This window comes from Macrotis lagotis, chromosome 1, assembly GCF_037893015.1.
Source record: "Macrotis lagotis isolate mMagLag1 chromosome 1, bilby.v1.9.chrom.fasta, whole genome shotgun sequence".
NCBI classification, from domain to species: domain Eukaryota; kingdom Metazoa; phylum Chordata; class Mammalia; order Peramelemorphia; family Peramelidae; genus Macrotis; species Macrotis lagotis.
The window spans coordinates 320,186,785-320,214,743 of NC_133658.1; the positions used below are offsets into that span (position 1 = coordinate 320,186,785).

At 45.7% G+C, this 27,959-nt stretch overlaps 1 protein-coding gene across 4 annotated transcripts; it reads left to right on the forward strand.

Annotated features, from left to right (window-relative positions):
* Positions 1-783: 783 nt before the first annotated feature.
* KCTD15 (potassium channel tetramerization domain containing 15) lies at positions 784-27,959 on the forward strand. 4 transcript variants are annotated; one of them, XM_074211495.1, is made up of 5 exons: positions 784-849; positions 6,042-6,217; positions 15,192-15,336; positions 16,240-16,545; positions 19,259-27,959. In XM_074211495.1, the coding sequence occupies exons 1-5, from the start codon at positions 841-843 to the stop codon at positions 19,415-19,417; spliced, it is 795 nt and encodes a 264-aa protein (XP_074067596.1). In that variant the 5' UTR covers positions 784-840; the 3' UTR covers positions 19,418-27,959. The 4 variants fall into 4 exon arrangements, with proteins under 4 accessions (XP_074067596.1, XP_074067597.1, XP_074067599.1 ...); XM_074211496.1 differs by lacking the exon at positions 784-849 and adding an exon at positions 1,050-1,118; XM_074211498.1 differs by lacking the exon at positions 784-849 and adding an exon at positions 2,507-2,667.

Sequence of the window (27,959 nt, forward strand, 5' to 3'; positions counted from 1 at the left end):
GAGGGGGGGATATCACATTTTTATCAAGAAATTAGCCGGGGCGGGCGCAGGGCTGAGCTAATTGTAGCTCTAATCCTCTGGCCCGAAGGCGCCTGCCAAGCCGGGAGCGAGAAGTCGCGGGCGCGCGTGTCTGTGTGTGTGTGTGTGTGTGTGTGTGTGTGTGTGTGTGTGTGTGTGTGTGTGTGTGTGTTTGAGTGTGTGTGCGTGTGTGTCTGTCTTTCACTCCTGTATTTAGAGACGGATTGCTGCCCTTTCTCTCCAGAGCACGGTCTCGGCGGGTTCTGGGCTTAGAGGGTCTTGTGGGGGGGGTTTCCCCCCTTCTTCAGCAGCAATCCGGGAGAGACGGAGAGGGAGACGGGGAGCGAGGGGAGAGAAGCTGGGGAGCCAGGGGGAGAGACTGAGGGGGAGGGAAGAGGAAGAGAAGGAAGAGGGGGAGGAGGCAGGCGAGGAGGAGGAGGAGGAGGAGGAGGAGGAGGAGGGAGAGGAGGCGGCCGGGGAAGAGGAGGAGGAGGGAGAGGAAGAAGAGGAGGAAGGGGAGGGGGAGGAAGGGGAGGGGGGGCGCAGCCCTGCCCGGTTCCGCGAGGGACAGCGCAGAGAGGGGCCGGGGGAGGGAGGGAGGGGTGGGGGGAGGGTGGGGGGGACTCGGGAGAAAGTAACTACAGGACGAGACCGAACCGACCCGAGGAGCCAAAAAGCAGCGGAAAGAAGCGCGCCCGGGCGGCCCGGACACGCGAGACCCCGAGCCGCGGGCGGGAGGAGGAGGCGGGCGGGGGCCAGGGCCGGGGGGCCCGTGACCGCGCCGCCGCCGCCGCCGCCTCCGCCGCCGCCGCCGCGCCTCCCATGTCCAAGGTAAGGACCCGGGCGCCGAGGCCCCCCCTTCCGGAGACCGTGCGCCCCAACTCGGACAAAGTCGCTCCGGAGGCCGCGGGCGGGGGGAGGCGGGGGGGCTCGCGGCTCCCGGGCCGCAGGGCCGCCCCCCGCCCGCGCCGTGGCCCCTGTCCTGGCCGCGCCCAGGGGAGGGCGGGAGGCGCGGAGCCGGGCGGGCTAGCGCGGGGCTGGCGGCGCCGCGGGGCCGAGGAGGGCCGGGGGCCGCCGGGCCCAGCGGGGGGCTCCCCGCGGTGAGTGGGTCCGGGCCGGGGCAGGGGCCCCGGGGGCGCGCGGCCCGCGGGAGGCGGCGGCGAGGGCGAGGGGGTCGGGGCCTGGGTCCTCCCCGGGGGCGGGGACGCGGCGGCCGGAGCTTGTCCCCTTCCCCGGGGACCGGAGCGCGCCTAGTCCTGCGCGGGGCACCCGCGGCCGCGCGGGGGGAGGGGCGGCTCGGAGAGGGCTCTAGCCCCCGGGGGTCCACTCGTGTTCCGAGGCGGGACCCGGGAGCGCCTTGGCCCTGCCTCCCCGGGGCCCTGGGCACAGTTGGGCTGGCGGGGCCGGGGGGGAAGGCTTGGCCTGTGGTGGAGCCAGAAGGGACAGACCCACGTGGGGCAGAACTCAGGGGGGACCCCGGGCGGCCGCGATCCCGGGGGCTCGGCTGGAGCTCGGGGAGCTGGGTGGGGGGGGCTCGCTGCACCCCCCCCTCCCCCTCCCAAAACTTCCCGGGCCGTGACCACGCGCGGGGCCGGGCTCCGAGCCCACCCTGGGCGAGCGCTTGGCGCCCAAACTGCCGCGGGAGGGATCAGAAGTGAAGTCTGCGGTCATGCCGGGACCATCCCGCCTCGTGGCCGCCGCGGGGCAGCGGGATGAGGAGGTCGCGGGGGCCCCGCGAGGTGGAGGGGCTTGGGGGGGGGGCGCAGTGCGGAGGGCCGGGGACACCAGCACCCCAGGTGCGGGGCTGCCCACCCAAGAGGGACACGGTCTCGGCTCCCGGTCTCCGCGTGGAGACCCAGCGGGCTGAGACGCACGCCCACGCGCGGGGACACGCACATGTGCCCAGATGTGTGTGTACACAGGCCGGGGACACGCGTGCACACAGGCGGAGGCCGCCCGGCCGGGGGTGCCCTTCCCCCACTCAGCCTCTGGGGCGGGGGAGGCGGCTCCTGAAACCTGCAGTTTTCTTTATGTCTCCAACGCGCATGAAGGAATTAAACTGCACGAGTGGGTAACAGCATTAGTTTCAATTAATTTCTCCATCCCGGCAACAATAAACTTTGGGAACAAAGCGCTCTTACGTCCTTAATTAGGAGAGTCCCCATCTGCAGCCTCTCCAAGTGCCTGCGCCTGGATCTCACTTCGCCTCCCCCGCCCCCGCCCCGCAGCCCCCCTCGGGCCGTGCCCCGGGCCTCGCCGCCCACCCCCCTCCCCGCCGGGCCCGGAGCCGGCCCCTCCCCAAAGTTCTGGGACTTTGCCGGGAGTGGGATCCGGCGGCGCGCGCCCTAGGCGGCGGCCGGGTGGCCGCGGCAGGCCCGGAGCCCGCGCCCGGAGCACCCCGGGGGCCTTCGGCGCCCCCGCCGCAGGCGCCTCGCCCCGGGCCCCGACAGCGCGGCCAGCCAGCAGCTCCGCGGCGCTCTCACCGCCGCCTTCTGTTTACCTTTTATGGTTAAAATAACAGCTTCGCGAAGAAGCAACTTCACGGAGAAACGATTCAGTGAAATCATCTCAAGCTGGAGCCGCACAGCGAGTTTAATCACCCCTAGAGAGCTGAACAACTGTGAACACAATGGGACACAAACTCATTTTGTGTGTAAATGAGCGTGGCGTTCTGATTATTTCCCTTTGCTCGGGCAAATCGCTTTTACAAGCCGTGCTCCTACAGCCGCCTTGGAAAGGCAAGAAGAGAAGCTGGGGCAGAAGAGCTCGGTGTGCAGTGATGGTGCTGTTTGGGGGCTACAGCGATGGCACGAGGAGCCATTGGCTTGTAGAGTGACGGTGGATTGGAGGGACGGGGTGGGGGTGGGCAGGCGATCCCCGGGTGCCTGGGGGACTGGGTATATAATGATGGTCGTCGAGAGTGGCTACACAGTCATCCCTGCAAGCCCAGTGGTGGGGCATGCTGTGATCAGGTGTGCAGAGGCCCGGTGTACAGGGACCAGGTGTGCGTTTGAGGTTGGGAAAAGGAAGGGGCGGAGGCTACGGAAATGAGACCCTACCGAGTTTGCCTGCTGTGGGCAGGGTCTTCTGTTTCTGTTGAACCGGCTACCTCGTGCTCTGGGAGGGGATGGTGTTGCAGTTGGAACAAGGGCAAGCCTGCAGGCAGAGGCTGTTTCTAAGTCAGCTTCTATTTGTCTTTTGGGGCACCTACTTTTAATATTTCGAATGAGAAATAGCTCGTAGAGACTTGGAGGTCTTAAACTTTCATGCAGGAGGGAGCTCTGATAATGTCTGGGTTATGCATAAAGGTCCTGGTTAGCGGCCACCCGGGAATTGTGTGTGAGTTGTAAAATGGTTAAGTGAAAATCGGGTTTGAAGAAGTTTTGTGATGGTTAGGCCCATCCTATTTAAATTTTAATTTAATGTCAGCTCATATTTGTTGAATGCAGGCAAAGTTTGGGATCTACTTAATTGACACAAATAATTTTGTAGAACTATAGTAATGACTTAATGGCAATATAAAATAAAAGCTTTCTTCATCTGGTACTTTTCCCCTGTAATTTAAAAGCCCTGGCCTAGGTTGAGCCAGAATTCTACATCCCCAATGGGAGCTGTTTTAGTTTCTTAGTTTCTCCTTTTCTGGAGACCTGGTGGTATGTATAGCCAGAGCTGGGGATTTAAGACCCTCCAATGAAGTCCCATAAATCAAATCTCTATGCTGAGTGCACAGGTCCTGAATGCTATAATCTCTAGATCTGAGGGATCTTCTGGTATAAACATGAAGCCAAATCATGGCAGTGAAGCATTCTTGAATATGCCCAGCTACATGCCAGTGGACTCCCCATCTTTATTTTAAAGCTAGTTGTCAGGGTTATGACTTTTAGATGTCAAACTGTGCAAGGAAGTTAGTTCTCATAGGTTCCTTGAATCTTATTTGGCCAATCCTTCTGGAATCCAAAAAATAAAAAATAAAAAGAGCCCATGTATAGTTGACCCTGAAAGGTATGTCAGAAGGCAAGCAAGGTTTTATCTTTTACTAATGCTGGAACAGATATGTGGTGTGTATATGTGTGTGTGTGAATATCGTATGTGCCTTCAGTATCTTTAGCAATAATAAACAACATCTCTGCAGACCCCATAGACCCCCTACTTGAAATGGGGATAGCAGTGGTGAGGATATAGGGCACAGAAGAGAAAAACCAGCTATACTTGCAGAGATGCCTTCCCAGGCATCTGTTGTTTTCATTTTGCTGTTTGCCTTGTCTCTGCTTTAATCTAGTATTTCTGTATGTAATGGGACCTGTTTATAAATGTCCTCTACTTTATGATTATGACCTTGCTAGAGATGGGCAGGGAGGGCAAGCTTTGTACCTTCTGCCTTAGGGTACCCCTATGGGAGAGGCCAGTGTCTAAGACAATGGATTTAGATTTGGTGCTGCTGATGACTAAGTGCTGGAGGCTGTTCTGATCTCCCTCTCTATATATGAAGAGAAAGACTGCTGTCATTGGGAAAGAGGGGGGAGTTGTTCTGGGGACAAAAGTCACATTTTCTCAGCTGCTCTGACACTTCATTAAAGGGCCCCATGTGAGGTTTTTTCTTCTACCCTGGGTCTTGTCTTTTGATGGGATTGTTCAGAAGTCTGGATGGAGGAGTGTGCTGAGAAAAGTCTGTCCCAATGAGAGGGAAATCCAGATTCCAGGTGACAGCTTGGGCTTCACTGAGAGGTGGGAAAGTAGAAGTAGATATTCACGGTGAACTGTGGATTGTAAAGTCCTTTGCTGATGTAAGAGAGTCCATGCTTGGGAGCATGACTGCAAAACAAAATACCAGGAAAATTAGATTAGGCTCTGAAATGTTTTATAACGATAATGCTGAGCATATGTTGCTTTACAGTTGGTAACAGACATGATAGACGTGAGACTCTCTAAAACATATACATGCATGTTGCCTGTGATGGATCCGATATTGTGTGAAGCTCATATGTTCTCTGTGACAGATCTTATTGTATGTTGTGTAAGTGGTATCTGCAGTGGGGAAGGAAATATTTGTTGGAATCTGATGAAGGGGAGAATCGGCTCTCTTTCATTTCCGATACCTGGGGTGGTGAATGGGCATGGAGAATGAGAGGAGTTGCACTGCTGGACTGCACTAGGTGGAAGGAAAGACTTCCCAGTAGTAGAGAATGCAAGTGTCTGGATTTCCACAAAATTGAGAGTGACTTTCTAAAGACAGAGCTCCATTTTATGGTTGCAGACAAGTCACTTACCTTTCTATTTTGTTAGAATTTACCACAAATATTCTGGAATCTATATATGGAAGGATAGATACTCAATGATTATTGGGTATGATGATTTCTCTTTTCCCATGTCAGTTCTGATAAAGGCTGTGAAAGGAGGAAGATGCCTGGTTCTTTCTATCTCTTGTCTCAGTGGAAGCACAAGATTCCCTCCTGCTCAGGACTCTGTGCTTTCTTTCCTTCCATTCAGTGGTGAAACCCAAACGATAGGTATTGATCTGGCATGCCTATTATATATATTTTTAAAACAAAAATACTCCTAGTTTGATGTGAAATTTACTACATATATAAACTCACTGCCTGGGGTGCTGAGGAAGTCACTAATTTAGAGGTGTCTCGTTACTGAGACAAACTTGCAAAAACCCCTGAATCCCAATTCACAAATTGGTGATTCGTTTGTCAGGGGATATTTCACATCTAACACATAAGCCCGCGACCTTTAATTAGGATTTTGCAGTTTGTTTTATGCCCCTGGAGGCTGACACCTTGAAAAATTTTTTTTCTTGATTTCTTATTGCTAATAAGCATCTTTTTCTTACCCTCTGGTACTTTGAAGAAAATGATGCAAATACACTTAATTACAGTGGTGGCAATAATTTGTCAGCTGAATATGTGATCAGGCAGATGCAAAAGTGATCTGATTAGATCTGTGATCACACCAGAAATAAAGGAAATCCGCAGCTACACTAAAGAAAAACTGTTCTGTTGTTTTGTTTGTATTCATAGGAGGGAAGAAGCATGTCCCGACTCTCTCTCACACGGTCCCCAGTTTCTCCCCTGGCAGCTCAGGGAATCCCTCTCCCAGCTCAGCTTACCAAGTCCAACGCTCCTGTGCATATTGACGTAGGGGGACACATGTACACCAGCAGTCTGGCTACCCTCACCAAATATCCGGACTCCAGGTAAGGAAAACCTTGCTGCTTTTTTTTTTTTTTGGCCATATACCTGGCTGGCAACAAGTGAAAGGAGACTTTTCTCTTTCACCATGTGCTTAATGATGGGTCAGAGAAACTTCTTCTTCCATATATTACATCTGCCTGGGGTTGAGGACATCCTCTTGAGACAGCTGTGTCCTGGGAGCTCAGACAAGTAATCCCCCCCCCCCATTATTGGGTATTATAGGAGACAATATTTAGAGCACCTGGTGGTACAGACGCTCTGGTGGTTATTGGCATGAGGAAAGATAGTTCTTTGGGAACAAAGTTTTGTTTTTGAAAAGTGGCTTTGCATCAGAACTGATAGGTCCTATGGTACCTGCCATTGGGGCTGCATCACTTGGAGGAAGCCTCTTTTGAACATCACTCTGTCTATGCAATTGCATTGTCATTCTTTTCTGGCCCTAGATGGCCAGTCACACACTCCTCTGAGCAGCTTGTGCTACTCAACACCCACTGGGCAGTCTTGAACTCTACTCACCATTGTGTATGCTTTTTTGTAAAACATGCTAATTACTGAGCTGTCAAAGGTCATTTCATACCATTGCAGAACTTAACCCTTTGGGGAACTTCAACCAAGTTTCTTTCTTTTGGTAAACATTTACTTGCTAGAAATCTTTGTGATTGAAAAGTTCAATGGTATCTCAACAGAAAAATGAGGTGGGATGCTGAGGCCCTGGTGCGATATCTTTGGCATCATTCTAAAAAGCAGGACTGACTATTTGGAGAAGCCATGATGACGGATGAGGAAATGTCAGAATTGTATCTTGGATTTAGCTGCTTGGGTCTGTCTTTGATGGGAACATTTGGGAAGTTACTTCCCTATTGTCCCCTCACATACCCAGAATATATTCAGTTTTCAACAAAAACTTTAACCATTTAAAATAAATTATTGTGGATCATCTACAGGCGTGCAATTAGTAGAGAGTGCTAGACCTGGAATCAGAAGACCGGCGTTCAAATAGATAACCTATTATAACAGTGACCCAGGGCAAATCACTTCACCTTTGATTGCTTGAGTTTACTTTTCTATTAAATGGGGAAAATAGTACCTGTCCCCGAAGTTTATTGTGAGGATCAAACGAGATAATATTTGTAAAGCACTTTGCAAACCATATAAACATTGACTTCCATCATCACCCTCATCTTTTCAGAAGAAGAGATAAATGAACCCTTTGAGGCACAATTTCTGTTTCAGTCCTGTCCCTCTTCTTAGGTCCATTCTTTGGCATTCTTTTGGATGTTCTTTTTTTTTGAAAGGCAATGGAGTTAAGTGACTTGTCCAAGGTCACACAGCTAAGTAATTATTAAGTATCTCAGACCAAATTTGAACTCAGGTCGTCCTGACTCCAGAGTCATTGCTCTGTCCATTGAGCCACCTAGTTGCCCCCTAGATGTTCTTTTCTTATCCAAAATTTGCTTGTTAAATGTTTCCTGGGTTCCTATGCCAGGGGAGTACAACTGCACCTCACATTGGGCCTGAGATTTCCTTCTTATCAATAGTAATAGGAATGTCCATGGAAGCCCATTCCCTGAAGTTGAAGATTAAAGCCTTTGACATTGGGATCAGAGTCATAGGATCATCAATCTAGAATTGGAAAAATAACTTAGAAGTTATCTAATCTAATCCCCTTGTTTTACAAAGAAACCGAAGCCCAAAGGGTTAGTCCTTACAAGTAGTAAGCAAGTTCACTGTCTTTCCCTGGCCCCATCTGGCATCATAGGGACCAGGAAGGCTCTGGTGCCCAGGTAGGGCAACATAGAATCTTCCCAAGTCTGGACACAAAAGGAGAGTCTCATTAATTTAAATTAATTTAAATTAAATTAAAGTAGGGGGCAGCTTGGTGGCACAGTAGATAGAGCACCAGCCCTGGAGTCAGGAGTACCTGAGTTCAAATCCAGCCTCAGACACTTAATAATTACCTAGCTATGTGGGTCTTGGGCAAGCCACTTAACCCTATTGCCTTGCAAAATTAATTAATTAATCAATAGGTTGCTTGAGTTACTTATTCAAGAAAAATTAACCTGGGATGTCTGTTCATTTATGTCCCAAATGCCAAGTGACTTGCTTAGAAAACTTGTATAGTGGGATGTTCTGAAGGTCTGATTGCAAAGAATTATTTCCTCCCAGTAAAGGAGAATTTATAGCACATGAGGATGGACATTTGCAGAGAAGATGAGAGAGCGTGCATTGGCACTAGAGTGGCTGTGTGACAAGCCTCACATCTGTTCCCACAGCTTTGAGGAAATCCCTTTTGACACTTCCAGGAATAAGCATATTTAATAGAAACTTCCATGGTGTATCCCATCAAAGTATGTCAGCTGGAGATGAAACCTAGGGGATTGTTGACTCATTTGTTGGTGATCAGAAAGGCTTTGGTTCAGTTCTGCCTCTCACTTAGACCAGAGTGGTTGTTCTGAACTCTAAGGATTGTTAGGGAATCATTTATAGCTGCCCTGTAGGATAGCAGTCTCCTTTTGTGACCCATGTCAACAAGCAATGGAAGAGGTGATCTGGATCTGTGCAAAGCCACACACATAGTGAGATGTGTCTATAAAGAGAGACAGAGTTTAGGTATTTAATTTCAATTTTGCCGTCTGCTGCTTTCCCGAGTTGTTTTAGATAGATCAACCCTTAATCAGTTGACGACGTTTTTGAGTTAAATTAATAAAACCTTTGCCCACAACGCTCTGTGGAATAGCTTCCCTGAGAATAGCAAAACTGCTTTTGTGATATAATCACAACTGAGTAGTCAGGGGAAATGGGAAGAGTTTTCAAGTTGTGTGCTGATGGGGGCTACAGAGGGAGAGCGTATTGCAAGAAAGAGGACAGAAGCTCTGAGCCTAAATCCAGGAGATGAGGTCAGTTGAATGTTCACTCACAGTGACCCTGGATTTGAAACTCATATTGACATCCAGATCTTCCCTCCCTCTCTCTCTGCCCTAGATCATCAGCCTGAGAGCCTGAGAGATTCTTGCAGTGGGGGGGGGGGGGGGGGGGGGCTTTTTTTGTTCTTGTTTTTGTTTTTTTAGGTTTTTGCAAGGCAAATGGGGTTAAGTGGCTTGCCCAAGGCCTCACAGCTAGGTAATCATTAAGTGTCTGAGACCGGATTTGAACCCAGGTACTCCTGACTGCAAGGCCGGTGCTTTATCCACTATGACACTTAGCCACCCTGGGAGGGGATTTTATTGCTGATTTTTAAGAGGCTTCAGCCTTTGGAGCATGCTCGCTAACTAATGAATTTTGGTGTGTGGTTGGTCCCATATGAGCAGGGAGGCTGTAACAGAGGGAACAAACTGTTTTAACTGTGAATACACACACATACAAGGGCACAGGACTACCTGCAGATACTGTGGCTTAATAAGGAGCCACATGGATAGGTGTGCCCATGTCCATATATATACATATATATATATATATATATATATATATATATATATATGCTGACATAATAGCGTATGTAGGTGCCTCCACATGGCTCCTGGTCAGCGTGACAGGAATCCACATGTTCGTGCAAGCACAGTGAAGCTCTAGGTTACCTGCCTGCATTTGTGGGGAAACCTTAGAATAGCAGATTATGTTTTTCCTCTTAACTGCTTCTTTTTATGTGGGCAGCTGTGGCTGCAAATTCATGAATCCTCTACAAATGCTGCCTGCCCACTGGGGCGATGTCACTGCCATAAGGCACACTGATCACATTTGTAAGACCTCCCCTCCATGAGCCTCCCAGCCTATTGCCTGAAGTGCCACCTGTGTGCCTGGCCACCTACCTGCCCATCTGCCTGCCTGTCTGCCTATTGGTCTGTCATCCTGCATGGCTTTCTGCCCCTGTCCACCTACCTGTTAGTGTCACTGGCACAGTGAAGAAGTCAGTAACTTGGACTTCATTCAATTCACCCATTCACCAAGCATTTACTATATGCCCCTTGTCTACCTTGTACTAGGGATACAAAGACAAAAATAGGACAGTTTTTAACCCTCCAGTTTATATTCGATTAAAAGAGGAAACAATATATCCACTCAAGAATAAAAACAAAATTTTTAGATGGATGCTGGGAATTGAAAGTTGAGGTTTAGGGAGAGGCTTTCTCTAGGAAATGATGTGTGAGCTGAGCTTTGAAGGAAGTTAAGAAGGCTAAATGGTGACGATGAGATGGGATGGCATTGGAGCAGGGTTCAGAGGTGGCAGAGTCAGTTTCTCCTCCATGGTTCCACTGAGAATACTAGGAACAAGTGTCTGGCTTAAGGTTAACCTTTGGTTTCTCTTTTCTGATTGGTAGAAGGAAAGGGACCGGTGTCAGGAAACCTAGGGCAAGAATCTATCCACTGAGGAAAAGTTCAACCCATGTTAATGGATCCCTTTTTGAGAGGATGATCAGATAACCAGCAGCTCCTTCTCTACAGGTTCTATTTTATGAATAGAATTTGAAACCTCACTTGGCTTTGTGGCTTATTAATGACTAGTGGCTTATTAGGAATATAGGAATATAGATTTAGCGATAGAAAGGAAGCTAGAGATGCCAGATCAGCACCCTCACTTTATAGATGAAAGAATGAAGGCCTCGAAAGAGGAAATGTCTTGCTGCTTGTCACATGAGTGTAAAGTGGGGCACCTGGGGTTCAAACCCAGTTCAGCTGCCTCCAAAGCCAGCATTCTTTCCCAGTTATTGTCATGACTGCAGATCAGTCTATGTACTACACAGGGACTGTCCACCCCTGTGAAATGGCCAATATGTGCATCATGCTATGACCATGTACCCTCTCACATAATTAGTCTGTGTGTTCTTATAGCCATGAACTCAAGACAAAGTTTAACTGAGTATTTATAGAAACTTTGACTTCCCTGGAATTCTCTTTGGAGTCTCAGATCTCCTTCAAACTGATCCTTATTCAATTATTATTTTTTTATTCTTTCTGCACCAATTCTTAAAAAGAATCAATGCCTTTTAAAGAAGGTTAATGAGACAGAGTGAGAGATGGCAATAATGATTGGAGAATTGGGGAATAAAGAGCAATGAAACCCACTGAGGGAGAAGGGATTTATGGGGACCATCAACACTATCTGGCTTCTTTGAAGAAGGAAATCAAGGGAGACTCCACTGGCCCTCAACTTCACAAGTCTCCCAGTCCTCTTACTTTAGTTTATAGTATGCTCATGGTGACAAGAACTTGAATGCAGGTTGGCTGTGTATCATCTGTCTCTTATATCCCATAGATCCCCAGAGGTCCTAGGAGTAGTCAATGAAGTAACAAAGGGAGAGCCCTGCCCCATCTTCCTTGTTATGACTCTGGTTTCCTGTAATCCACTTGCTGCCCACCCATATCTTCCATGTGTCTCAACATAGTATCCTCACTGTTCTTTCAAATTTCTCCATTATCCTCAATAACAACCCTACTGTTCCTGTGTAAGGTTCTCATTGCTTCTCTCTAAGAGTTTTTTTTTTTCAGTCCTTTCAATTCTCCCAGAGTGTTCCCCCTATCTCCTCATAGCATCCCCATAGCATTACCGGTGGTCATCCACACTCATCTGTTCACAAGACCACTGACAAGGTAGCAAGTCAAGTCTGTGACAGTGGTTAGAACCTACTTTCTTTATTTTATTTTATTTTATTTTTTAGGTGTTTGCAAGGCAAACGGGGTTAAGTGGCTTGCCCAAGGCCACACAGCTAGGTAATTAAGTGTTTGAGACCGGATTTGAACCCAGGTACTCCTGACTCCAGGGCCGGTGTTTTGTCCACTACATCACCTAACTGCCCCTTAGAGCCTACTTTTTTATCTGCAAAATGAAGAAATTAGACTAGATGACCTTGAAAGTCCCTTCTAAACTTAATTCTTTTAAGAGTCATTCTATAGCCAGGGTCAGAGTCTAGAATGATATTGGAGGGTAAGGCTCAGTCTGTTGGACAAGGGTTTCTCTGCACATGGGAGCAGAGTTGGCAACCTCTATTAGTAGCCTTTGTTAGGTCAGTCTGTTTTGGGGTTTTAGGCTCAGTTCGGGTACTGTTTAGAGATGGAAAATCCATGACTTTGGCATCAGTAACCCAGGCTGCTATCTTTTACTACTGTTACCTCCTTCCCCATCAGAATGTACACCAGTGAATGAATGATAGGTTCCCTAGGGTTGAGCCATTTTTCCTTCATTGGGCATTACACTCACTAGCCTTGGTATTCTTTTTTAGGGAATGATAAGGCATGCTTATTCCCTGGTGTTTATATTCTTGATATGTCTGTAAAATATTTAGGAGGCAGGACTTGACTATAATACCCAAAAATCAGTGCTAAGCTCATCAATCCTCAAATAGTTACCCCCCCCACCCCACCCCCGCCAGATGAGCCTTATCTCCTGATGAAAGACTGATGCTCTAAGCAGAGATGGAGCCTTGTGGTAGAGACTAGGAGTAAGGACACTTTGGCCTCAAATTCCAGATCTGCCTCTAATGTGCATGCGACTCTGATCTAGTTATGTCCTGTCTCTGGATTTCATTTTTCCTCTATATGAAGAAAAAAAGAATTGAAGTAAAAGTTCAAATGTCTTAAGTTCAAATCCTGTTTTTGATGATTACTACCTATGTGACCTTGGGGAAGTTACTTCCTTCTCAGGCCTCAGTTTTCTCATCTGTAAAATGGAGGGATTGGGGTAGTTGGTTTCTGAGGCCATGATTAGTTTTAGATTTTTGGTTCCACTATCTGAATTATATGGTTTCATTGGGCTTTTTCTTACTCATAAGATTCTATGGATGAGAGGCATCTGTCCAAAGACCGTCTTAAATATGTGATATGATAGCAAGCAAGGTTGTGACCCATCTGCCCCGGCCTTGTAAGTCCAGGCTCTGCAAACTTGGGTCTTATCCAGGTATTGGTAATTTCCCCAGAAACATGAGGTTAATTTGACACTGTAGAGGTGAACTGAACTGAGGTCCTTCCTTCACTAGATAAAGGGACTGAACAGAGGTCACTCCTTCACTGTTGTCAGAACTGAACTCCCTACATTCAGACACACACTGAGCTCTTATATACCCCCTTCACTGTAAGGACTAAGCCCAGATCCCTCTCGTTTTTCTGTCTTCAACCTTATGGGGTGCATTGAGTCCCATGAAAGACTTAGAAAGAACATGCATAGAGCAGAACATACTAGCCACTGAGAAGCTGACTGGCTGGGTATGCATGGACATGATTCATGAGAAGGAAATAGGACACGAAAGACTTCCTTGAGTTATTTGGAGCTCCCATTGCATGTGGGAGCTGGGCCTCTTTAGAAGCAGGCAAAAGCCCCTTGGGGAACATGCATTTAGGAAATGAGAGTTAAAATTTCTGCTCTTCAGTGACTCTGCATTCTCACATTTGCCCTAGTCAGTCTTGAGAGGCTGTCTCCATGACAGCAGAAGTGCCTGCCATCCATGTGGTCCATTGGTCTGTCCTTATACTTGCCAGGGCTTCCCTCTCCCAGGATAATCTGGTAAACCTACTTTCCCAAATGCGAGGCTTGAGGGGAAAGTAAAGACACTAATATAGGTACATGATCCTAGCTTGGCTGAAGGTGTGTGAGTGTGGCAGGGGAGAACAAGTAGGGAGGGCAGTCATGGACCACAATATCTGTCTGTTCCCAGCATGGAGCAGGGGGAGATACAAGGAGAATACTGATCAAAGATCTTGCCCTCCTATCTTGGCATATTATGGATCTAACTAGGGCCTTCTGAATCTCAAGTTAGTCTTTTTTGTTAAATTACCTTGTGCAAGAGCCCTATCCTGAAGTGGCTGTTTTCTAAGGTTTACTGGTGGAAGTTTTAGAAAATTATTTTTTTTTTTAGGTTTTTTTGCAAGGCAAATGGGGTTAAGTGGCTTGCCCAAGGCCACACAGCTAGGTAATTGTTAAGTGTCTGAGACTGGATTTGAACCCAGGTACTCCTGACTCTAGGGCCGGTGCTTTATCCACTGTGCCACCTAGCCACCCAGAAAATTATTTTTCAATAAATTGAACTCAGAAGTATTTCACTTAGAAAAGTGTGGCCAGCCTCATTCTAAGGCTTTGGTCTCACATTTAAGTTGGTATCAAATGATGACTTTTACAACTTTAATTTTCACTTCATTAAAAATGGATTTGCCTAAAAATCCAATGTCTCTTAGACCTCCCTCTTTTCTCCAAAGAATTGGAGGCTTAGATAGTGGTACAAAGGCTATTGAAGAATTCCCCAAAGCTCCATTATTGACTCTCTGGGTTTATATCCCAGAAGGGAGCCTTTTAGGATAGTAAATGCTCTTCTATGGCTAGACCCTGGTCACTACCCTTCTACACAAATAGAACAGAGTTGAAGAAATTCTTCCTTGTAACTACTTCGATTCCTTCCAATTGGAGTCAGAGGCGATGCTCCCTAAGGAGAACAATTTACTTATTAGTATGACAGGTAGTCTTTGATTCTCTGTTTTGGCATCCATGGTCTGAGTATCCTTAAGTATGCCCACAAATAAGGACATGCACTTCATCCTCCTTCATGCCAACCTCTGTCACCATAACATCTTTCAATCTCTTCCTCTTTGTGTACATGAAGCATTTGAATGTGTCTATTGGGAGCAATGTTGTCCATCTCCAGGTATATACAAATAAATAGAGTTGCTCCCATTCCTATATTCTGCCATACCTTCCTCCAAAGTAGTCATCCAAGACCTTGGGATGTAATGTTGCATGATAGGAAGAACATTGGATTTGGAGTTGGACAACCTGGGTTCGGAACTCAATTCTGGATGGTCTCTAACTTGAGCAAATGTCCCTTGTAGGCCTCATTCTGTAAAATGAAAGGTGTTAGGTTAGACGACTTCTAAGGTCCCTTCCAAGTCTTAATCTTCAGTATCTTCAGACCTACCAGTTTCATAGTTCAAGTTGTGATTCCAACTCATACATCCTGGTGTCTTCCTTTCCAACCACTTTTCTTTCCTTTATCTCAGGATAAGTCGTCTATTCAATGGCACAGAGCCCATCGTACTAGACAGTCTGAAACAACACTATTTCATTGATCGGGATGGGGAGATATTCAGATATGTCCTCAGCTTCCTTCGAACATCAAAACTCCTACTGCCAGATGACTTCAAGGTGAGGTGGGTGGGGGTTGGCTAGGGTTACTACATGACTGAATGAAGGCTGGCTGCTGACCTGTGTGTGCTCAGGCAACTCCATCATGGTCCGCCCGACACAAGACAATACAGGGATGCTGTGATTTAATAAATGGCCCACTGGTTGTCATGGATACCATAAAAGTTAAACGATGAAGCCAAAAGCTAAATTGGTTTTTTTCTAAACTAATTCTATTTTCTCATATTTGTAGCTTATTTGTTTATCAGGGTGTCCTCACAATTTGGTAATCTTGGGAGTGGCAACACTGACCTCCACCCAATAGGCAGTGGCCTCAGGCTTGTCCTAGTATGAAGTCCCAGGTTATTTGGGAGGAAGGATCACAATCCAAATTAAATCATTTTTAAATGTTGTAAAGCTCTTGCCTAACAAAGGAAATACTATTCTGGAGACAGAGCCCCATGAGGAAAAGGACCTATGTAGTTGAAGGCTTTTTTTGTGATGGGGCCTATCTAGGAAGGTATATATATTCAGGGGACTTTGGGAGGGTGTGGGTAGCCTGGAGGCTCTGACTGGCCTAACTTTCAGACACAAATTAAGAGCACCAAGACTGAGAGCATCCCAGGAGGCCACTTCATTCAGGGCTCTTCCCTTGACAGATATAGGCCTGGCACAGAGCAGGCTCATGGCCAAGGAGCTGGGTCCCAGCAAACAGAGAGGTTGTTCCTTTCCTCCCCATCAGTCTTCCATAGCACAGGACCTATTTGATCTTAAGTCTCTTACTGATCTGATGTGGGTGAATCACCTTTAGTTTCTTGTAAAATTTAGTTTGAGCAGCCTTCCCAGAAGCCCCTTACTGACCCTAGGGTTGGATGGCAATTAGGTCAGAACAATGCATGTCCTTCCTTCCCCCTTGGTCTACAGGATTTCAGCCTCCTGTATGAAGAGGCACGTTACTACCAACTGCAGCCAATGGTAAGGGAGTTGGACCGCTGGAAGCAGGAACAAGAGCAGCGGCGCCGTGGCCAAGCCTGTGAATGCCTTGTGGTTCGGGTGACCCCTGATCTCGGCGAGCGCATCGCCCTCAGTGGGGAGAAGGCACTTATCGAGGAAGTCTTCCCAGAGACCGGCGACGTCATGTGCAACTCTGTCAATGCTGGCTGGAACCAGGACCCCACACACGTCATCCGCTTCCCACTGAATGGCTATTGCCGCCTCAATTCCGTCCAGGTGAGACCCAGGCACACAACTTGTGCTGACCACATGCCCACTGGTGGTCACTCACCCTGTCACTGGCCCCAGGCTCTGTTGGTGACACTCTCAGCCTCCTGGCAATGCGATTAGCTTTTCTTGCTCTGTCTGACCCCACAGTGACTTACATATTTCCTTCCCCCCAGCCCATCTTGATATAAACTGATCAAAAAGGCCCCCTCCCATTCTTCTCCCTCCCATTTCCTCCCACCCCAATAAGAAATAGAGTTAGGTTTTCTGAATAAGAGTCTTGGGGTTCTGTTCATTCCCATACAAACCTGATGGAAGACTGAGAAAGAAAGGCAAGAGACAGAGAGACAGAGATAGAGACTGAATTGCCCAAACCCCAGAAGCCTCTGTGCCATTTCCAGAGAAGGCAACAATGTGTCGATGCATAATTTATGTCTCCCTCATAATTAAGTGATGGTGCCTGCGGGATGGACTTAAAAAAATTGATCTCTGCACTTTTTTTTTTGGCAAAAGGATGTTCTATAAAAATGGCCCAAAGTATTTTCAACCAAATGTGCTTCATTTGACACTCAGAGCCCCATGTTAGGTTCAAAATTAAATAGGTACCAGGAAGAGGATAGAACAGAGTCTAGACGTGAACATGGAGATTGAACTGAACAAACAGAAGAAGGTTTTAAAACTGGGAAGAGACAAGACTGAAGGAGTTCAAGGCCCACGGCTGGGGAGTTCTGGGGAAGTGAGGGAAGAGAATCAAAGAAAGATGAATTAGGGGAAGTCTCATAACCCCAGATTGCCTCCAGGACATCTAATCCTAGATTTTCCTCAAGGTTGAAATTTCTCAGCTTGGGATCTGCCAGGGAACATCCTGGCATCTGACTTCTTGGGGTTCAGGCCATGTGAGTCAGTGCTGCTCAGCAGATATACTTAAGTCAGTTAAGGCCTACATTCTTTAGTTTAGTCATAGCATTGCACCGTAACTATTAATGGACATTACACACCAACTATATCTCATTGACATATGTGGAACATCTTATGGAGATGAAGTCCTTAAGACATATGTGATGTATTCCTACATCTAACATATACATGCAGAGACACACATGCATATAAAGTCGATTTCTTTGAGGTCACTTCATCCAAATCTTTTTTTTTAATATGAAACCAGGAAGAACTAGGTTCAAATCCTACGTCGGTCACATACTAGCCTGTGCATGACCCTAGACAAATCACTTAACCTTTCAATACTCTAGGTATCTCCCTGACTATAAGTTTCAGGAAATGGGCCAAAAATTGGTTGAGGGAATTTCTCGGATCTATGAAACCATAGTTTCAGTCCCTGTCCCTATAGAGATTGTAAAAGGTTTGAAATAGGATGGTTTTGGAGGTTTGCTTAGTAGGGATTGAAATGCCTTCTGATGTCTTCAGCCCCTCATTCATTTCTAGGGGAGGAAAGGAGGTGTGTAAATTCTGTGTGGAGCCAGTAGTTCAGAGGGGTGTGTGTGTGTGTGTGTGTGTGTGTGTGTGTGTGTGTGAAATGTTACTTGAGGAAATATACCCCAGGGTCCCAGTCTCTGCGAGGCTTTGTCTGGCCATCTGCCCATGCAGCCTGTGCATCCTGTGGCTCCTGACCAATTCTGCATCTCCTAGGACAGGTCAGGAGTTTCTAAGGTCAGAGGATGATAAGTTGCTGAATTGGTGCCTTGTTAGATAATCCTTTTCCTGAGCCCAGGCCTGAGGCATTTCTGGAGAGTGAAATAGAATAGGGAAGAAGGGGGTGGAGGGTTAGTGGTTTTTTGGTCCAGTAAAAAGGGTCTCTGACCATTCCTTCTGCTTGTCCATCTTATCCCTCCCGGTCCCAGCGTCTGTCACTGCCTAGGGTGAAGTGCCCTGGATTCCCCCAAGCCTCTCATGGGAAGAGTTGAGTGTCTGGACACATGGACATCTCTTCCCTCCGGCCCCGGGCACCAGCTGGACTCCTCCTGCCTCCAGGCCCTGCCGGCTGTGGCTCCAGGAGCTCACAGCTGAGTGCAGATTGCAGCCCTGGGCAGCATCTCTATCGTTTATATGAGCCTTAATTATTTGGCAGGGTCGTCAGTCCTCCCCTCTCAGCTCAGGGAAAACTGTCTGGAATTTGTATGTCTGACTAGTTGTAGGTAGGGTCTGGGGAAAAGAGTTCTGGATGAGAAGGCTAGTCCTGGCTGGGAGCTTTGCTGTCCCCTGGAATTTCCAAGTCATTAACTCAGGCAGAGAGGCCCAGCTCATAGGGGAGACCCCAGGAACACTGACTGGGACCCCCTCGGAAGGAGCCAGAGGCCCACGGACCTGTGAAATCACTGACTAATAAGCACTGGACAGTAATTTGCTCCCAGGGCTTCAGAGACTCTGGTATAGCCACATGCTACCTTAGCTCCTTGGGGCCAGCCCGTGAGGTCCTGCTCCCAATAGGCCCTACACCCTTAAAACTCATCCAAGGGACACACACACCTCCTTACACTTTGGAGCTACTCTCCAAAAGCCTCCAACTGTCAGATACAGGATTTGTGTGTTGGATTAACTTGGGTTTCTACCCAGTGTCCTCATTTCAAATGAGGTGTTACATTCTGACCCTAGAACTTTGATTCTTGGGTTTCTTTCCAGAGCTCAGTGCTGGGTTCTGGGTCATGGGTAGTGAGTCTGTGGGTCATGGGGCAGTGCTGATTCTGTCTTGTTTCTGATTTCACAGGTCCTCGAAAGACTGTTTCAGAAGGGCTTTAGCGTGGCAGCAAGCTGTGGGGGAGGGGTGGATTCCTCTCAGTTCAGTGAATATATGCTGTGTCGGCAGGACAGACGGCTTCAGCAGGCTCCTACTACAATTCGGATAAAGCAGGAGCCCCTGGACTAGGCCCTCCATCGCCATCTTGGTGCTGAGTCACCCCATGGGATGCACCAAAAGGTCGGAAAACAGTGTTAGCAACTTGGGTGTGGAGCCCTTGGCCAGCAAAATGGTGGTCATCCACTCAGTCCTCACTGTAAAGCCCCAGAGCATGCCTGGCAGATGGACAAGAGTTTTTGCAGGAATGTGATCGAATGCAATTTCTTCAGAGCATCGGCGACGTTGGACCTGACCAGCACTTACCCAGTGCTCTGGGGTGTTTGATTGGGCTTTGGTGACAAGATCAGTGTGGAAGGAGCCCAGTTGACAGCCTTTCCGAATACCCATCCCCCTCCTGACCCGTGCGGAAAGGCCTGGGAGGGGCTAAGGCCAGTGTGACACTGTGCTGCACCTTGCCTCATCCGAGGCATCTGTCTCACCGGACATGCTCCACATCTCCATGCGTGTGTCTGATGTCTGTGATTGTTCATGCTAGTAAATGGCTTATTTTTCTACAATATTTAAAATGAAAGTGGCTTCTCTGCCGAGGTTGGAGAAACAGACAATGACCAATGCATATTTATCTGGTGCTCAATACTTTTAAAAAAGGAAACTGTCAGTGTGACTAATTGTGGCCTGTTTTTCAAAAGTAAGATCCACCTTGGGAGCGGCCCCAAAACCAAGGCCAAAATATGGAAGCTTTCATATTAGCAAAGCAAACCAAGGAAGATGCCAATCCTGTCTTCTCCACATTATACTTGTATGTGTGGGCATCTCAGGTCCTGGTGCCCCTGCAGGGGCGAGAAGGGGGGTGGGTGTATATGTATGTGGGGGGGGCTGGAGTCAGCACACACTCTGTCTTGAGCTTTAGTCAAAAGAACCGCCCTTTATGCTCTAGCACTGCAGGACAGGACATATCTTTGTTTCTTTTTTTCTCTTAATTTAAATGTATTTTTGAAATACTGATGGCATCCGTGCCCTTCTGCTATGTATCTGTCTCTTTAGGGAAGGTCTCTCCCCACCCCTTTCATTTGGCCCCTACAATGTTTCTTTAATGAAAACAGTTATCATCTCTTCTGACTTGAGCAGCAGCCGCTTCTGTAACTCAGGAGACAGCACTATGTTTGCAGGTGCCAGCCTATAAATAGCGTTCTGTGAAATCCTGCTCATTGCCGTGTGGCATGATTGGGGGCCTCAGTCACTAATTCGTGCGCTAATCACAATTTAGTTTCTCCCACATTAATTTATAGAATCCTGTTGTAGACACTGAATTTTAATTAAACTGTTCTTAGACAAACGTGGTCATTAAGGAGAGGGACTGAGCTCTTCTGGTGATCCCGGACCCCTCAGTCCGGAAGATGAATTTGACAGAAACAATGTAGACCTAGAATGGAAACAAACGAGCCCCTCGAGGGCCTGTTCCTTCCCTTGTGCAAACAGGTACTGAGCCAGCCCTGTCTGGTGTTTTGGGGGCTGTAAAGCTAAGCTGCTCCTTCTTTGATTTTATATAGTGTGATACTTTATACTCTCACTGATGGAAAAAGCTTCCCCATCCTTCCATAGCTGAACAGATGGCACACCACTCACCTTCCTCTGTAAGATACCTGTAGAGTTGTATATTATGCATTTAATATTGTAAAGATCCTAATGTATATTGTCGTGTATTCCTTACACAATACTTCATGCCATAAACATTTCTCTAACAGACTGAAATGCAGTCCTGAGGATTAACCCTTGTCTCCCATGTTCCGTCCCAGAAATCAGTGTAGGTTGAATTTTCTTGAGATTTGTTTGGTTTAACCAGAGAAATAATTGGCTTCATCCATCCGCTGGGTGGGGGTGGTGGGTATTGTGTTCTTGGTGTTATTTCGTAGACCTGAGTATTGAGGTACACTTCAGTCTACTCCCTTCATTCCAGTCACCCCCTCCTATCTTGTGGTAACTGAGGTGCTGCATTCTAGTCTTGCTCCAAAAAAGGAAATTCTGGGAAGCTGTAAAGGTTAACTACATCTCATCAGTACTTCATTTGGAAAAGGCAAATGGAAACCCAGGCTGAAAACAATAGGCAGAAAACTTTTTCCACAGTGTTTAATTTTTTTAAAGTAAGTTTAAAATATTTGGGATTTGCTTTTTCTCTACTTCTTTCAGTTGGTGTTGACAGTATTCTTTTGGCCCTACAGAGCAGCTATTTAGAGCTCTGTGTGTGAAGGCTCATCATAAAGCCTCATGGGCTCAGTTAGGTTAGTCAGAGCACACACATTGTGCATATGGTTTGGCCCATATCACCCCAACATTAGCTGCAAACAGCCCTAACACAGAGGAAGATGTAGGGAAGCAATTACTCCGTTAGGAGAAGTACATTTTTTTCCAAGGAAAAATGTTTAAACTAGGATATGGTCATTTAAGCTAGCAGTTCTGTTCACCGATTTTGAATGCTTTTGTATTTTTTTTTATTTTTAAGAGGGTTTTTTTTTGTTGTTTTTTAAATCTCCATTTTTCCCTATCCCTCCTATCTCTTTCCTGTTCTAACAGCCACGCCCACCAGAGCTAATTTCCATGTTTATAATAGTTGTGCTCAGTGATAGCAACATAGATTGAATTAGGAGTCTTGCTCCCTGCCTATTAACACAAAACAGTCAACACCTCCGGGAAAGGACAGTGTAGACCAGAGTGCTATTCTAAAGAGCCCACAATAATTCAAATTCTGCAGAAAAAAAAATTTTCTTAACAAAATTGTTTGGATTTTCTTTTTACTCAACAACAAAAAAACTCTGGTTTCCCTATCTCCCATTTCTTGACTCCAGTGTCTGAAGGAGAAGGAGGAATAGAGAACATTAGGCCCATGTTTATTGGATGGAGTGCTGTAGATAAGGCGGCACTGTGTGTCTTCCTTGACTTTTCAGGCACCCAACTTTGTTGGTGGTTTTGTGAGACCATATCTGGCTTAGAGAAAGACTGAAGCCCAGCAGAACTTCAACTGCTAAAGATTTGAGGGTTGTTATTATGCTGTGGTTATTGTCTTAATATTTTTGATCTGAAAATATATTTCTGACCAGTGGGTAAAATAAGAAAATGTGACACAATCATAATTGAGAACAAATAACTGTATGTCACTGAATGTGTTTTATTTCTTTATAAAAGTAAGTACAAACATGGAAATACATTTTTCACATAAATTGGGGAACTTCTGAATAATGTACAGAAATTGTCAAAAAACAATTCTAATAAACATAAGGTCTTTGTAAACAATATGTACAAATTATCAATACATTTAAAACATATTTTTACACATACTGGTCTGAATACCTTGTGAATAATCTTTTGGCTAAATAACAGCAAACATCAATGGGTTGTTGCCCCCCCTACTTTTCATAAACCTTAAAAAAATTATTGTTTTAAAACTATTGGACAGAATTCTACCTATGCTTTTACAATTGTTCTCTCAAAAAACTTGGCCTCTCAAATGAGGCATTCTCAAAATATGGTCAAAAATGTAAAAGATGGTTGAGCAAAGGGATCCCACATCACTCTGCCAGCATCCTGAAAGGGCATGGTTGTCCTCACACAGGAATATACCGCCAATTAGTGTGACGATGACTTTAAAAGTCAGTACACAACTTTAAAATCCATCCTTCAACAGTTAGCCTGTACTCCTCACAATAAATAAAAGATATTTTATACCAAAAATACCATCCCCTCTTGATTACTATTACTAACTACCTGTTGGGAATATGGAAAAAGTTATGTAGAAATAGACAACTAGGGGAAAGAGGTAATAAGGCAGCTCAGAAGGTCCACAGCTAAACCACCAATGCTTAGAACTCATGCTGAGGGCCTAGCCCCTGTCCTAGTGTGGGGAATACAATGCAGACCACTCAGAATGGTATAAAGCTGAAATTAAAAATGTATCTGAAACCAAGCTAGGTTTGGCGATGGTTAATTGGTAAGAAGGGGCTTAGCCTTAGGGGAAATGCTCCATTGGCAGAAGTGTCCAGAGCCCCAGCCCCAGAGGGATAAGGAGGTGTTCAAGACCCAGCCAGGCTTCAGCACTTGGAAACCTTTTGCACATTCTTTTTGTTTTATTTTTTGCCTTGGTTTCTGGCTGGAAGGATTTATTGCATCCTAATTTGTACACAAACCTAACCCTGACATCCAAGAAAACGAAGAGAAAGGACATGAAAATGACAGATTTTAAATGTTGCACTGAGCTTCCCTCTGAGGAAGCTAGGAAAATGATTGGCTTTATTTAGCAAGACTCGATAGAGCAAAAGAGAGTGACTTGTTTTTCTTTCCTGCTCCAAGTAGAAGATGAAATCCCTAAGGTTTGACTCTTGTGATTTTCTGTCTTGAGTACAGCCTGGAGAAGGGGGCTCCAGCTTCAGCCTGGATATGGCTGACAGCTCTCACAGCCTAGAGACCACAGAGAAACAAGCACTTGGATCATCTGATAGAACTAGTATACAAAGTGCCTCACATTTATATATAGGCTTTTCACGGATTGTAAAGTACTTTAGACAGATTATCAAAGACAGACAAACTCATTCGGTACCTAATGGGTTCTTTTTTTTTGTTTGTGATCCTATGAAAAATAAACCTTGGGAGGTGTGCTAGGTGATTTCCAAGCTGTTTCCTAGGAGTACAATTAAGAAAGGTCCTTTGGCTATGGTGAAAGAAGCCTGCGCCAAATGCTCCACCCAATCTGGTTAAGCCCTAAGCTCACCTCCTTCACAGGCAGAAAAGCCTGGTAACCAGAAATGCTCCATTTTTCCAGCTGGATTATTGTCCTGGTCATCTGTGAGAAGGGATATGAGAAAGTCTTTGAATTCCAAATTTACTGTTAATCAGTATTCTTACTCTCCATCTCCAGGACTGTGGCAGTTTTTTAAGAGATTATTCTCATTTAAATATTTTGGCAGAATATTTTTTTATTTAAAACCTACCACCTCACCCAACAATTCTGCCAGTAAGGCTGCATTAATATGCTGTCCCTAGAGTCCACAGATGCTTCCTGTTTGATCTTATGGTGGCCAGAGACCAGTGACATCTTTGCATTCTCCAGGTGACTTCTCCCAAAACAGGCATGCCTGCTTTGACATTTTTTTGATGAAATGGGATTGCAATATGTGTCTGACATAGCAATATTCTACTTGTTCCCTGATACTCAAATAGAAATAACTTGACTAAAAATCATAGGAGGGGAACCAAGTTACTATAGACCCAGCCTCTCTGAACATGCACATCAAAGTAAATGTTTAGATTGACCAAACAGTAATGCCCAGGAATGAAATGAATGAAATATGGGCCTTGCTTCACCAGCCCCCCCCCACATGCCCTCCCATGCTTAGGTTTGAATTGCATGCTCTGCTTTATAGTATGTACCCAACTTCACCAGAGACTCACATTCAGGCTGTTCATTTTGAAGAGTGGATTGATTGGTTGGGTGGTTTTTCACAGACAACCTATATTAGAAGCCTAGTACTAAGTTGAGTTTGGTATATATTTACTGAAAATATTCTGGATTACCTCCTGAAAAAAAACAATATTGTCACCACTTTTTACATTATCAACAAGAAAATCTACGTAGTTCAAATTGACTGTCAAGAATGGCAGGATTAATTTAACGCACAGTTGTCAGAAACAGTTCAGCCTTTATCAGAGTGATAGATTTTTCATTAGCCCAAACAAGCATTGTATTGTCAGTATCCATGGTAACCAACAAAGGAGTTTATAGAAAAGGTTCCAATAGTTTTGTACACCTTATTTCATGACCCCGTCCTCTGGATCTACACAAGACAACAATCTGCTACTTTATGGTCAGAGACAAGCTTAACAAAAGCTGTGTATACTAGATGAAATTTAGGTATTTATGAGACAAGAGAAGAAATATTTTCTCTATAATGGCCTTTACCAGGAGATCATTACAAAAAGTTCCCTTTGCTGGGGCAGCTAGGTAGCTCCATAAATAGAGCACCAGCCCTGGAGTCAAGAGGACCCGAGTTCAAATTTGGCCTCAGACAATAATTACCTAGCTATGTGACTTTAGGCTAGTCACTTAACCCCACTATCTCACAAAAACCTAAAAAAAAAGGTTCCCTTTGTTCTTATTAGTTCCTCCCTAACCCCTGCTTTTCCCTCATTCAGTTGTCTCATAGTGAGCTTAGCTGCTTTTCAGCCTACATGACCTTGGCTCATCACCAGGATGGTCTTGATATAAACACCTGGGTCTTCTTGCTTAGTCAGAAAAGATGAAAGCATGGGGTGTCTTACTTCCCTCCTATGCAGTTTTTAGAGCATGAACAGAATGAAAAGCTGTGATAAGTTACCTCATCTCCATTCCATGAACCCTCTGAAGTGGGTTTTGCTCCAAATTCTTGGGAAGGGAGAGTTTCCACAGCCTGTCAACTAGACACCGATTCTAGAGCTCTGACCCTCTAAGACCAACATCTATTTTTAGCAGGAGGAGACGGGGAGATTGGGGGGGGGGAGGCAGCATATTTGGAAACTGAGACTGAGGTTGAGACTTGCCCCAAGGTTACATAGGAAGTGAATGGTTGAATTGTCATTAGTGACTCAATCTCACAATCCTAGTGCTGGACACAACCTCAGCAGATATCTAGTTCAATCTGTATCTAAACAAGAATTCCCACTATATCATACTCAAAGTGTTCATTCAACCTTTGAAACATTATATAGCATTATATAGCACCAAGTGCAGATCAGACATTGTCCTAAGTGCATTACAAAAACAGTATTATTTTATTTGATTCTCACAACAACCCTGAGAGGATAGGTACTATAATTATTCTCATTTTACAGTTGGGGAAACTACGGGTCAGAGTCACACAGCTAGTAAGTGTATCAGTCCATACTTGAACTCAGGTCTTCATGACTCTAGGACCAGTGCTCTACCTAGATTCTTCCTAAGGTATTTTTGTATAGCTGTATAGTTGTAAGGAAGTTTTTCTTTTCATCAAACTGAAATATTCCTCTTTTCAACTTCCCCTTCCTTACTCCTGGTTCCACCTTTTGTGGCCCAAGCAGTTGCCTTGGTCACACAGTGACCTGGGAAAGACATAGCTTTCAAAAGGTCATTGCAATCCAGGGCCATCTCCAGTTGTCTCCTCCAATGGACTCAGATGACTCTGGAGGAGAAAGTGAGGCTGGTGACTTGGTGACTTTGCACAGCATCTCTCTCTCAAATCTACTTCACATGCATGTCATGGCATGTCATAGCTGCTCAGGAAGTGTTAGGTTCCTGCCAGCTAGCTTATCCTTACCCAGGTGAACATTGAAGGGGTGGGAGACAAGGATGACAAGTTCTCCTTTAGGTTCTCCCTAAAGTTCTCCAAGATCTCTGTTTATTAGACCAAATACAAGTGCTTAAATATCCCCCCCAGTCCCTGATCCACTCCCACTCCCATTGTACTCTTCAATCAACCAGTAAATAAAGCTTTGGTGCCAGGTGATGAAAATTTACAATACTCCCCCACACAACAGTCCCTTACAATGGCATCACCTCCATGATATCATGGTCTTCTTCAAGAATGAAGACAAACATCATCAATCAATCAAAACAATTCCAAACTTTCTTCCATGCTATGTTCTTTCAAAAACCTGAATATGCAGTCTTCCCAAGGCTAAACTTTCCCAACTCCTTCAATCCATTCTCAGATGGCATGAACTTGAGGTCCTTCCTTATCCTAGCTGCTCCTCTCTGGACTTTTCCCTTTCCACGTTATTAATGTTCTTCATAAAATGCAATATAATACTTCAGATGGAGTCTGACCAGGATGAAGGACAGAAACATCACCTCCCTAGTACTGGATACTGCTTCCTCTGAATGTAGCTAGAGGGCATTAGCTTCCTTGGCTCTCATCTCACACTAGACAAGGAGAGTTCACAGCCCACTAAAACCAGATCTTATACAAACAACTACTTTCTGGTCATACTTTCCAGACCTTATGCTTATGAAGGTTATTTTCTTAGTTATCATATATTTGGCCCAAAGTTTGTTAAGAACTTTTGTAATCTGAATCCAATATCCAGTATGTTTGCAATGCCTCCCATTTGTGAGATCACAAAGCTGATAAATAAACCATCTATGAATATCCAAATGAAGGAAGGATAAGTGCCTACTATGCTTTACAAATCTTATCTCATTTGATCTTCACAGAAACCTTGGGAGGTAGGCATTGCCATTTTCCCTATTTTCAATTAAGGAAACATTGGTAGACAGAGGTTAAGTGATTTGTTCAGAATCAAATACTGTTTAGAAATGGATCTGAATATAGAGCTTCCTCACTCCAGGCCCAGCATTTTTTCTACTATTAGCTATCTGAAGTGAATGATTAAAAAAAAAACTTCCAAGGTGACATCGAATTATTTATGGGCTACATTCTAGGTCTAGCCTTTCAATCAATTCTGGCTCTGCTCAATTTGCTTTTTCAAAAAAATTTAACTTTGTTTTCAATTCCGGATTCTCTCCCTCCCCTTGGTCATTGAGAAAGCAAGAAATACAAAAGTCATTACAAAAATTAAGTCATGCCAAACAAATGTCCGTATTAACCATATG

Excerpts from the sequence above, each read along its gene's own strand:
- KCTD15 (XM_074211498.1), top strand. The coding sequence starts at position 2,524 with ATGGTTAAAATAACAGCTTCGCGAAGAAGCAACTTCACGGAGAAACGA. Across the intron at positions 15,337-16,239 it reads TACTGCCAGATGACTTCAAG|GATTTCAGCCTCCTGTATGA; the intron begins GTGAGGTGGGTG and ends CTTGGTCTACAG. Across the intron at positions 16,546-19,258 it reads GCCGCCTCAATTCCGTCCAG|GTCCTCGAAAGACTGTTTCA; the intron begins GTGAGACCCAGG and ends CTGATTTCACAG.